Source organism: Chiloscyllium plagiosum, chromosome 11, assembly GCF_004010195.1.
Source record: "Chiloscyllium plagiosum isolate BGI_BamShark_2017 chromosome 11, ASM401019v2, whole genome shotgun sequence".
NCBI lineage: Eukaryota > Metazoa > Chordata > Chondrichthyes > Orectolobiformes > Hemiscylliidae > Chiloscyllium > Chiloscyllium plagiosum.
Genome location: NC_057720.1, coordinates 3,023,492 through 3,036,237, shown reverse-complemented (window position 1 = coordinate 3,036,237; position 12,746 = coordinate 3,023,492). Strand labels below are relative to the sequence as shown.

Genomic DNA, 12,746 nt, shown 5'->3' with positions numbered 1-12,746 from the left:
GCAGAGACAAACCACTATAAATGCCGGAGGAAACATCACAGAAGCGCTTCACAGGAGGCTCCCAAGCACTGAGGATGTCACCTAGACAGGGGACGAAACGCCTGCAACACAAATTCCCAGCTCGGCGAACAGAACCACAACAACGAGCACCCGAGCTACAAATCTTCTCACAAACTTTGAATCCCTTTATAAACTCATGAGGGGCATGGATAGGGTAAATAGATAAGATCTGTCTCCCCAGGGTAGGGGAGTCCAAAACTAGCAGGCATAGGTTTAAGGCTCAAGGGAAAAGATTTAAAAGGGACCTAAGGGGTACCTTTTTCACACAGAGGGTGGCATGGGCTGCCAGAGAAAGTGGTGGAGGCTGGTACAATTACAACATTTATTAGGCATCTGGATGGGTATATGAATAGGAAGGGTTTAGAGGGATTTTGGCCAAATGCTGGCAAATGGGACTAGGTTAATTTAGGATATCTGGTCGACATGAGTGAGTTGGACGAAAGGGTCTGTTTCTGTATTGTACATCTCTATGGCTCTATGATCTCTGTCAGAGCGTGGGCAGCACGGTGGCACAGGTGGGCGCAGGTGGCACAGTGGTTGGCACTGCTGCCTCACAGCGCCAGAGACCCGGGTTCAACTCTCGCCTCAAGCGACTGACTGTGTGGAGTTTGCACATTCTCCCAGTGTCTGCGGGTGCTCTGGTTTCCTCCCACAATCCAAAGATGTGCAGGTCAGGTGAATTGGTCATGCTAAATTGCCCATAGTGTTAGGTGAAGGGGTAAATGTAGGGGAATGGGTCTGGATGGATTGCGCTTCGGTGGGTCGGTGTGGACTTGTTGGGCCGAACGGCCTTTTCCACACTGTAAGTAATCTTAAATATAATTTAACCCTTTCCCCTACTGTCCTGGACTAAACACACCATCAATTAGTGGTTAGTGGGTGGGTTAAAGAACACTAACTAGAAAGGAAGACTTTATCAGTAGTTTCAAATCAGGATTTTCCATATTTAAGTATTGCTGAAGAAAAGACACATGTAGTCAAAGTTATTCTTGCCAGTTGTCCTGACAAGTGCAAGACAAAAAGCCTCAAAACAGAATTAATTTCCTTCAGCAATGCCACATTCTACATTGTCAACAGATTAGTTCCAGCACCGATCGGAGTGATAACAAACTGGACTGATATAAAAATGCCAAATTCTCCAACCAAAAGTCCAGGTAAAACAGAAATGCTCCAAATGATGGCAACATTACGGCACGGTGGCTCAGTGGTTAGCACTGCTGCCTCACAGTGCCAGGGACCCGGGTTCGATTCCAGCCGTGGGCAACTGTCTGTGTGGAGTTTGCACATTCTCCCCGTGTCTGCGTGGGTTTCCTCCGGGTGCTCCGGTTCCCTCCCAGTCCAAAGATGTGCAGGTTGGATGGATTGGCCATGGGAAATTGCTTATGGTGTTCAGGGAAATGCAGGGATAGGGTAGGGGAGTGGGTTTAGGCAGGATGCTTTTTGGAGGGCGGTGTGAACTTGATGGGTCAAATGGCCCATTTCCACATTGTAGAGATTCTGTGATCATACAGAGTTTATCAGCAAAAAAAATCACCACTTCACTTCCAGTCACTTGTATATTCCATGATAAACAGTTACCTCTTCTCTGTGTACTCAGTGTGACTGTGAGGAAATTGCAGCTTCACATGCCAATAAAACATCTGCTCCCTAAGCACAGGAAAAAAAAAACAGCAGAGAGTTAGAATCAAGTAAATGTTTCCAAGTTAAGACTTGTTATGGACCAGGCCAGACCCCCTCAAAACATTTCAAGTGGCCCAGATCCCTAACTTTGCTAGTCATTTTCAGCAGGTGTACCGAATGAAACACAAACAAAAGAGAACACAATAACTTAACCTACCCGAAAACGCAACTTAATGATGTTGTTCCAAATACATGCAACAATCCCCATAAACACCCCTTGGCACAAACAGTAAAAGCAAACGCAGGCTCTGACAGGAGAGAGGACAGGGAGAGAGGACCAGCCCGGACCGGCTTCTTTGGGTCCAGCAGCTTTGATACATGAATGCGAGAAACCCAAACCAAACCAGGGGAAAGCTGGGCTGGGAGAACTGGCCCCTCCCCTTTTCATTCTCTAAGGGCTTTTTTTAAAACTTAGAAAAACTTTTTTCCTGAGGCAGTATCTGTCAGCTATAATCAAACTGGCCCTAAAACCCTTCAAATTTGAACTTTCAAAGTCTGTGTCTCTCGGAAAAATAACCGAAGGCCAACATCACCTTGTTAAAGGAGCAGCACTGTCACTGAATGTACAAGTGAAACCCCAACACTGTGTGCCTTATTATGAGCTCCCTGTGACAGATCTAACTTTAACATTTCTTATAACCATTCTACATTTTTCATAGTGCATGCCTTGTGCAATGTAACCTATACACCTCTGTCTAAGGCGTTGTACAACCTCTGATCTGCACATCCCTGCTGACTGCGATCTGCCTGCATTGCTCGTAAACAAAGCTTTTCACTGTACCTTGGTACACGTGACAATAGATCAATCAAATGGCAGGTGAGCATTTACTGAACCCCATCAAAGCTGCTCTCTATAGAACAAATGAACAAAGAACAATACAGCACAGGAACAAACCCTTTGGCCCTCCAAGCCTGCACCAACACATTTTGCTCTTCAAAAACAGTCTTCACCTCCAAGATCCGTATCCATTTATTGCCTCCCTAGATTGGTAAATCCAGGTTCAGTTGGCTCTTTCTGATGTGAAACTCCTTTGACACTATTTTGAAGATGAATGGGGAGTTCTGCCCAGGATTTGGGCCAATTCTTATTGACCAATCAACATCAAAAACAAGCTTTTCTGGTCATTGACTCACTGCTGGTTATTGGAGCTGGCTGAGTGCAAATTGACTGTGGAGTTTCCTCCAGCAGTGACTGCAGTTTAAAAACAGAGTGTACTGTTTCGATGTAGTCACTGCCTTCTCTCCTGACCCCTGCCTTCACCTTTTTCACAGGAGGCCATTCGACCCATTGTGTCTGTGCCAGCTCCCAAAAGAGCCATCCAGCTTGTCCCATCTCCATAGCCTTCTAAATTCATCACTTTCAACTTTTGACTCTTGACCTGCATCATTGAAAGATTATGCTTTCACCTCGGAGAAAGTGCGGACTGCAGATGCTGGAGATCAGAGCTGAAAAATGTGTTGATGGAAAAGTGCAGCAGGTCAGGCAGCATCCAAGGAGCAGGAGAATCGACGTTTCGGGCATAAGCCCTTCTTCAGCTACGCTTTCACCTCTCCAACAACTGAAGATCATAATTACCAGGGTAAACTCTTCGACAGGATTGCTAGGCTGGTTACTAGGCAGAGGGGACAGCTTTCCAGGGAGCAGAATGGGTCGATATTTTCTCCAAGTTGGAATAAGAGGTGTTCTGACTGAAACAGTGTTGGACCACAACTGTTCACTTTATATATTAACGATCTAGATAAAGGAACTGAGGGCAATCTGGCTAAGTTTGCAGACGATACAAAGATAGGTGGAGGGACAGATAGTATTGAGGAGGCGAGGAGGCTGCAGAAGGATTTGGACAGGTTAGAAGAGTGGGCAAAGAAGCAGCAGATGGAGCACAGTGTGGGAAAGTGTGAGGTCCTGCGCTTTGGTCAGAAGAATAGAGGCATGGACTGTTTTCTAAATGGGGAGAAAATTCAGAAGTCTGCAGTGCTAAGAGACTTAGGAATTCAAGTCCAGGATTCTCTCAAGTTAAACTTGCTGGTTGAGTCAGTAGTTAGGAAGGCAAATGCAATGATGGCATTTATTTTGAGAGGACTTGAATATAAAAGCAGGGGTGAACTTCTGAGGCTCTGTGAGGCTCTGGTCAGACCACGTTTGGGGTATTGTGTGCAATTTTAGGTCCCATATCTCAGGAAGGATGTACTGGCCTTGGGAGTGTGTTCAGAGGAGGTTCATGAGAATGGTCCCAGGAATGAACAGTTTAACATATGAGGAATTTTTGAGGACTCTGGGTTTATTCTCGATGGAGTTTAGAAGGATGAGGGGGGGATCTAATTGAAACATACAGAACACTGAATGGCCTGGGCAGAGTAGATGTTGGGAAGATGTTTCCATTGGTAGGAGAGACTTGGACCTGAGGACCCAGCCTTAGAGTAAAGGGGAGACCTTTTAGAACGGAGATAAGGAGAAACTTCTTCAGCCAGAGAGTGGGGAATCTATGGAATTCATTGCCACAGAAGGCTGTGAGGGCCAGGTCACTAAATATATTTAAAACAGAGATAGATGGGTTCTTGAGTATCAAGGGTTACAGGGAGAAAGCCAGGAGAATGGGGTTGAGAAACTTGTCAGCCATGACTGAATTGCAGTGCAGACCCGATGGGCTGATTGGCCTACCTATATCTTATGATCGAACAAGTAACATTCTGAAATGTTTTGATAGATTTGAAGCAGACAGCCTGGCAGAAGGGGCTAAATCTTGGGTCACTGTCCCAAATTTGTAGGTCAGCCATTTTGGATTAAGCTGAGGAGATATTTCGTCAATTGGAAGGTTTGGAATCTTTGGAATTCTCTATCTCAGAGGGTTGTGGGTGTTCAGACTTAGAGTAACCAGATGTCTGCAGACTGAGGACTCTCGCCACCGGGTCAAATTTATGGAATGCCCTCCCTACAGCAGCGGAGGCACCAAAGACTACAGGGGATCAAGGAAGGATGCACCATCACCTTGTTCAGGGCAATTAGAGATTGGTAATACATGCTGACCCTACCAGTATGATACACATCACTGTCATAAAGAAAAACAATTGGGAGAGGTGGAATTAGCCTGGAATATCAGCTACAATTCTGTTGTATAGGTCAGCTGTCACTGAAGGAACAAGTGGCCTACTCCTGTTCTTCAATGGATCAACTGATCATTTTCTCATTGCTATTTCTAGCGGCTTGCTGTGTAGGAACCCATTGCAGATTTCCCTCCATTTTAGCAGCAACTACATTCCAGAAACACCTCACTCAGTGTGAACTACTTTGGACTGTTCAGGGGTTTTGGAAAGGGGTCCAGAGAGAAGCAAATATTTCAATTGACCTAATCGCACACTCTCTGTCAGATTGCCTTCATGCTCCCAAAGTGCACTCAACCTCACTTTGAGAGTAAATAACAGCAATTATAAGACCAGATACAGGGCATTCAGCCCATCGGGTCTACACTGCCATTCAAATCAAATTGCTGTAGTCTTACCAGTCCATAGGGCTGCTCTGTCACTAGAGAGATTCGACTGCTGGGGGTTGAACCTGAGGGTCACCATGCCTCAGGTGAGGGGACACTTTGAGAAGGAGAGTCCTTCAGGGTAACCTGAGCCAGTGATGGGAATTGAACCCAAGCTATTGGCGTCACACTGCTTCCCAAACCATCCCGTCCTCCCAACCCTTGATCTGATAATCCACTTTCCTGCTTTTTTCCCATAATCTTGATCCTCTTAAAAATCTGTCTGCCTCAACCTCGAGTATACTCAACAAACCAGTCTCGACAGCCCTCTACAGTAACAGAATTCAACAGCTTCACCACCCTCTGAGAGAAAACATTCCTCACCTCGGTCTGAAATAGACTTTGCCGTCAATGAAAAATCTCTCTAACTCAGCTGCGGACATGTTCAATGAGCCAGACTCCACTGCTCCACGGGGAACAGAATTCCCAGACTAATGCCGGTCGGAGGGAAGAGAATCCCCCCTTATTTCTGTGATAACTGTGAGACTCCTCATTTTCAAACGGTGTCCCCGAGTTCCGGATTGTTCCGCAAGACAAAGCATCTTCTCAGTCCTGTCTGACCCAGCACCAGCTAATTCTCTTTCGGGAAGGGTTTTTCACAAAATCCTTTGGCTGCTCCAGGAAACTTACAGCATTCCTTTCCAGAGTTAGAAGGATCCTGGCTTTTTGCAGCCAAATCTCAAAGCGGTTTCCCAAGATGCATCGTTGCGATCCAGGCTGACTTCCCTTTGGTAGGCCAGTGTTTCAAAAGGAGAAAGTGAGGGCTGCAGATGCTGGAGATCAGAGCTGAAAATGTGTTGCTGGAAAAGCGCAGCAGGTCAGGCAGCATCCAAGGAGCAGGAGAATCGACGTTTCGGGCATGAGCCCTTCTTCCTGAAGAAGGGCTCATGCCCGAAACGGCGATTCTCCTGCTCCTTGGATGCTGCCTGACCTGCTGCGTTTTTCCAGCAACACATTTTCAGCAGTGTTTCAAAACCACATCACGGCTTCAGAAACATCATAGAACATTACAGCAGTAGCAGGCCCTTCGGCCCTCAACATTGCGCTGATCAGTGAAACCAATCTGAAGCCCATCAAACCTACACTATTCCATTCTCATCCATATGCCTATTCAATGACCATTAAAATGCCCTTAACGTTGGCGCGCCTACTAATGTTGCAGGAAAGGCATTCCATGCCCCTACTACTCTCTGAATAAAGAAACTACCTCTGACATCTGACCTATATCTGTCACCCCTCAATTTGAAGCTATGTCCCCTCGTGTTAGCCATCGCCATCCAAGGAAAAAGGTTTTCACTGTCCACCCTATCTAACCCTCTGATTATCTTATATGTCTCAATTAAGTCACCTCTCAAACTTCTCTCTAATGAAAACAGCCTCAAGTCCCTCAACCTTTCCTCGTAAGACTTTCCCTCCAAACCAGGCAACATCCTGGTAAATCTCCTCTGAACCCTTTCCAAAACTTCCACAACCTTCCTATAATGCGGTGACCAGAACTGCACACAATATCAAAGCCCCACAGATTCTAAACAAATCCACATCAGTCTTGAGGTTTGTTGTCGGGGGAACGGATACCTTGCTGGTGCAAGCTTTCTGATCAGAGACGACACAGAAATAGTCACAAAACCTGGCAGTCTCCACAGCAACAGGATGAACGGCAATGGGAAATGGAAAATCTCATACTGGCTCCCCCCACCCTCCCCTCCTCTCCCAGGAGGGGCTGGATGGTGTTGGATATTTGGAACCTTTCTCTTTGCAGCTGGACCTCCTCAGAGCAGAACGTGCGCTCACATCATCAGCGCTGCACAGTGTCCAGTGCCCAGCTCCACAGCACACATGCAAGAATACCTTCCTTTGCGAGGAGGGTGGGAGACTGATGGCTGATGGCAGTACAGAAACATCCATGTGTCCCCCTGAGATGGGGAGTTTGAACAAGACAGTGACACTGCAGGACAGGCAGAAGGGGGCTATGATGATCAGCTGGCATGGTGCCCAAATCAGAATTTTGGAGGAGGAAGTCTAAAACCAGCCTCATTACGCCAAACACACAAACATTCTCACAGTGTCTCATTTGTCAGGCTAACTTCAGTAAGCACTCACTGTCCTCTTGGTCCACACTGCCAACCTCAGAGCAGACAAAACAAGCACAGTGTGACCATCTGATAATGACATACTTTATGTTCATTCATGGGATGAGGGTACCATTGGCCAAGCCAGCATTTATTGTACTCCTTAATGACCCTGAGAGGTAGGTTGGTGCTGACCTGCCTCCTTGAACCACTGCCATCTTCGTGATATCTGTATCAGACTGTGTGGCTTTCCTGGACCATGCCACAGGATGGTTCAGAGTCACTCCCATTGCTATGGGTCTGGAGTCACGTGTAGGCCATACAAGGTGAGGATGGCAGATTTCATTACCTACAGGAGGTTCGACTCCACTTGAAGTACTGACCACCAACCTGGACATCACACCTTAGAAAAAAATATTGGCCTGGGAGGGAGCATGTGATGTGGAGGTGCTGGTGTCAGACCCGGGTGGATAAGGTAAACGTCACACCACACCAAGTTATAGTCCAACAGGTTTATTTGAAATCACAAGCTTTCGAAGCACTGACACTTCGTCAGGTGCAGTGCCTTCGTCAGATTACCTGAGGAAGGTGCAGTGCTCTGAAAGTTTGTGATTTAAAATAAACCTGTTGGACTATAACCTGGTGTCATATGATGTCTGACTTGGGAGGAAAGTTCAACATTGGATTTCTGGAATTAGTGCGACAAGCTTTCACCAGGTGGTTTCTGGATTTTAGGGATCATCCGAAGGAGACCAGCTCTATATTCCCTGGAGTTTAGCCAAATGGCAGATGATGCACTGGTTGACTGGGTGAATGGGCAGAAACGTGGCAGATGGAGTTCAATGTCAGCAAATGTGATGTTATCCACTTTGGACCAAAAAAGGATAATTCAGAGAACTTTCCAGACAGTATGAAGTTAAATAAAATGTATGTCTAAAGAGACTTGGGAGTTCAGGGACACTGATGTTTAAAACGTCACAAACACTGCAGTACAAGGATGCATAAGTTATGCTGCAGTTGCACAAAACCGTGGGTAAACTGCACACAGAGTACTGAGCACAGATCTAGGCACCACAGCTGAGGAAGAACAGAATGACCTTAGAGGGAGCACAATGATACCTGGACTTCAGGGGTCACATTATTAGGAGAGATTATACAAATTAGGCCTGTTTCCAGGGTTGGGGAATCTTATCAAAGTATAGGATTTGGGATGTTGTGTTGAGGTTGTACAGGACAGTGGTGAGGCCTCTTCTAGAGTACAGTGTCGAGCTCTGGCCGCTATGCTGTAGTAAGGGATTTTATTAAACTGGAGAGAGTTCAGAAAGGGTTAACCAGGATGTTACCGGGAATGGAGGGTTTGATTTATAAGAAGCTGGATAGACTGGAACACTTTTCTCCTGGAGTGTAGAAGGTTGAGGGATGATAAAACCTTGAGGGGCTATAGATAAGGTGAATGACTGGAGTCTTTTCCCTAAGGTGGGGGATTTCAAGTCTGGGGGGCATATGTTTAAGATGAGAGGAGAAAGAATGAACAAGGATGAAAGAGGCAACTTTTCTTTTAAACGCAGAGTGGTTCGTGTGTAAAATGACCTTCCAGAGGAAGTGGTGGATGTGGGTACTGTTACAATGTTTAAAAGACATTTGGATAGGTTCATGAATAAGAAATATTTGGAGGGATATGGGCCAAGTGCAGGCAGACAGGAGGAGTTTAGTTTGGGATTATATTCAGTGTGGACTGGTCTGGCTCTGTGTTATATGACTCTATATTAACAAGAAGAAAGTGAGGACTGCAGATGCTGGAGATCAGGGTCGGGAGTGTGGTGCTGCAAAAACACAGCAGGTCAGGCAGCATCCGAGGAGCAAGAGAATCGACATTTTGGGCATAAATCCTTCAACAGGAAATGTCACATTCCTGAAGAAGAGCTTATACTTGAAATGTCGATTCTTCTGCTCCTTGGATGCTGCCTGACTGGCTGTGCTTTTCCAGCACCGCACTCTATATTAACAAGACAGGTCAGGATAGGCAAAGATAAACTATTTCCACTGGTTGGGGATTCTAGAACTCAGGGTATAGTCTGAGAATTACGGTCCAGAGCATTCAGGAAAGATGTTAGGAACTTTTCCATAAACAGCAGTGGATGCGAGATCAGTTGTTAATTTTAAATTGAGATAGATGTTTCTTCATTAAGGAAAAGTATGATGGGATATGGGCAAAGGGCAGGTATATGGGGTTAGGGGGGTATGAAGGTTATGGGCCCAAGGCAGGTATATGGGGTTAGGAGGGTATGAAGGATATGGATCCAGGGAAGTATATGGAGTAGGGAGGGTACGAAGGGTTCTGGGCCAAGATATATGGGGTTAGGAGGATATCAAGGGATATGGTCCCAGGGCAGGTATATGGGGTTAGGCCACAGATCAGTCATAACCATATTAAATGGTGGAGCAGGCTCAAGGGGCTGAATGGCCTTCTCCAATTCCAGTGTTCCCAGTAATGAGATAGCTTTTTAATGACAATTGATGATAAGTTAATGCTCGCAATTACTGACAGCAGCTTTCTAAACCATTCCCAATGGGTTTATGAAGTGAATTTAAATTCCATCAGCTGCTGTGGTGGGATTCAAACTCATGTTCCCAACAGCATCAACTGGGCCTCATGGATTATTAAGCCAGTAACATTCCCACTATGGCACCACCTATTAACAAAGTGTGTCTAAAATACCGTGCAACATAAACAGTGCTACGTTTTATCTAAGCAGGTGAATTTCTGTCTTCCCCTGTCTTATCCAAAGGTGTCAGTTCAGAAAGGATGCACTCTCCTAGCACTCATGGGCAAGAGTGGAATTGCACAGATTTCCATCGTTCACTACCTGCACCTCACTATGAAAACTTACTTCTTATTGAAATACGTTGAATTCTCTCTTCTTTTTGTAAACCCAATGGGTAAAAGCTTCAGGTTGATGTTATGTTTCAGAGCTTTGTTTTTCATAATGTTTAGCTGCAAAGGAAGAGACACCATCACAAAAACACAGGAAAATATTCGAGAGAATCACTCACAGTAAAACCAACACTTTGTCCAAGGTGAAGATTAATCCAGTGACTTCTAAAATTTGTAACCTTGCTTTCAAAATCCTCCAGCTCCTTCCTCATTGTGCCCAAACACTCGGATTGACGCAAGATTCTCTGATAACTCTGTGCCTCCTCAATTTCAGATTTTCCAGATGATTTGAAACTTGGGAGCACTCTGAACCAAAGAGGGTATAGTCTAGAACAGGGCTTCCACAGGTATGGGTCAATCATGGGGTCACAGGGGTCTAAGACTGTAATGGCTGCCACTGGGTTCCATCTTCCCTGTCTCTCTCTCCATCTCCTGCCATTGTTTAAAAACATGAAGTTACTCTTTAGAACATAGAACAATACAGCGCAGAACAGACCCTTCGGCCCTCAGTGTTCCGCCGACCTGTGAACTATTCTCAGCTTGTCCCCCTACACTATCTCATCATCATCCATGTGCTCATCCAAGGATTGTTTAAATGCCCCTAATGTGGCTGAGTTGACTACATTGGCAGGCAGGGCATTCCACGCCCTTACCTCTCTCTGAGTAAAGAACCTGTCTCTGACATCTACTACCCCTCAATTTGTAGTTAAAACAGAGATGAAACAAATCTTTTCTTTTGGAAGGTGTCGATTCTTTGAAACTCTCCTTGAGAAAACTGTGGAACCATAGTCTTACTGTAACTGTACAAAGTGCTGGGGGGATCACATATGGAGTATTGGGAGCAATTTTGTTCCCCTTATTTCAGGAATGATATTATTTTGTTGGGGACAGCTCACAGAGGGTCTCAGTGAGTCGATGTTTCAGGCAAGACCCTTCTTCAGGGTCTGTTTTATGAATGGCTTATAGCCGAAACATTGACTCTCCTGCTCCTCAGACTCTGCCTGACCTGCTGTACTTTTTCCAGCGTCACGCTTTATCGATTCTGACTCTCCAACACCTGTAGTCCTCACTATCCCCTAGCCTCTGTGGTGAGAGAAAAGCAGAGTTAACGTTGAGAATCCGGGATGACTCTTCCTAGAATGGAACAGCAGACAAACTGCTTGAACCGCATTGTGAGGCAGCAGTCGCCCCTGAATGAAGTGAAACTCTCACGAAAAGCTCCTGATCGGTACCAAGGTTGGAACGTACAAATCTGTTGGTGCTCGGCCGGTGAACAGTGTGGTCACGATTTGCGATGTCTGTCAATCTCCCAGTGTCCTCCAGAAACCTGTAATCTAAATCAGCAAGACCACATCAGCTCCCAGCGTAAAAAGACCCACCCAACCCCCAGACCGAAAGACCCTTACCGCTGAGGAGGTGCATCTCGGTGAAGTGACTGAGGGGTGTAAAGGCTGTTTTATCCCGCACTCCGTTGCAGCCATTCGCAGCTTTGTGTTTCTTCACACAGGGTAAGCTGCAAAACAAATCAACAGGAAATCATTCCAAGTGCGGAGAGGACTGGCAGCTTCTCCAGCTCCATGCCCACCACACACTGCTCAGAACTACCAACTGGGAGACAACAGACCCAAATGCAGACAGGCCACTCACCACTAGTGAATATCTCCCACCTTCTGGTGTCCAAGTGCTTCCTAACACCTCTCCTGAACAGTGTGGCACTCATTCTCAATCTGTGTCCCTGCTTCTAGAATGCCTAAACATGGAAACAGTTTATCTGTATCTACTCTGTCTCTTCCTGTTAATATCTTGAAAACTTCTACTGGATCATCCCTTAATTTTCTACATTCAAGAGAAAACATGTTTCAGTTGTTAAAACAGACCAACGAGGATCTTGTTTAGTGACAGAGCAGGCTCAAGGGACCTAGACATATGCTGATTTTACTATGATTTTCTAAACATTTTTGTTTTAATCATTTGGGCATCACTGGTTCAGAGACATTTATTAGGATGGCTAGGCCCATCCTTAATTACCAGAGAGTCATTTGAGAGTAATCCACATTGCTGTGGGTCTGAAGTGGGTAATGGTGGCAGTTTCCTTCCCATTAGTGAACCAGATAGTGAACCATCTCTGGACTCATAGCAGAAGCGGTAATGCAAAGATTAGAACAAACAGTCTTACCGCAAATTCAACCCAAACTCTGGGTCAGATATGTGGATGACACCTTTGTAATCATTAAAAACACAGAAATAGAGAACACACACCGGATCATCAACGCCACACTCACAGGAATCTGATTCACTAGAGAGGAAGAAAAGGACAACCAACTCCCATTCCTGGACGTGATGGTACAGAGAACACCGAATGGAGAATTCACCACAAAGGTAAACAGAAAAGCCACACAAACAGACCAAGTCCTGAACTACGAAAGCAACCACCCCAACACACACAAAAAAGTTGCATCAAGACACTATTCAAAAAGG

At 45.6% G+C, this 12,746-nt stretch overlaps 1 protein-coding gene across 1 annotated transcript in view; it reads right to left on the bottom strand.

Annotated features, from left to right (window-relative positions):
- Positions 1 to 12,746, bottom strand: part of znhit6 (zinc finger HIT-type containing 6) — a gene marked incomplete at its 5' end in the record, with an annotated part of 38,563 nt that overhangs the window by 18,360 nt on the left and 7,457 nt on the right. Inside the window, 4 exons of the mRNA XM_043700069.1 lie at positions 1,639 to 1,707; positions 10,225 to 10,328; positions 11,517 to 11,602; positions 11,675 to 11,781. Of these exons, the coding sequence (XP_043556004.1) occupies positions 1,639 to 1,707; positions 10,225 to 10,328; positions 11,517 to 11,602; positions 11,675 to 11,781 (366 nt within the window). The remainder of the gene's footprint in view (positions 1 to 1,638; positions 1,708 to 10,224; positions 10,329 to 11,516; positions 11,603 to 11,674; positions 11,782 to 12,746) is intronic.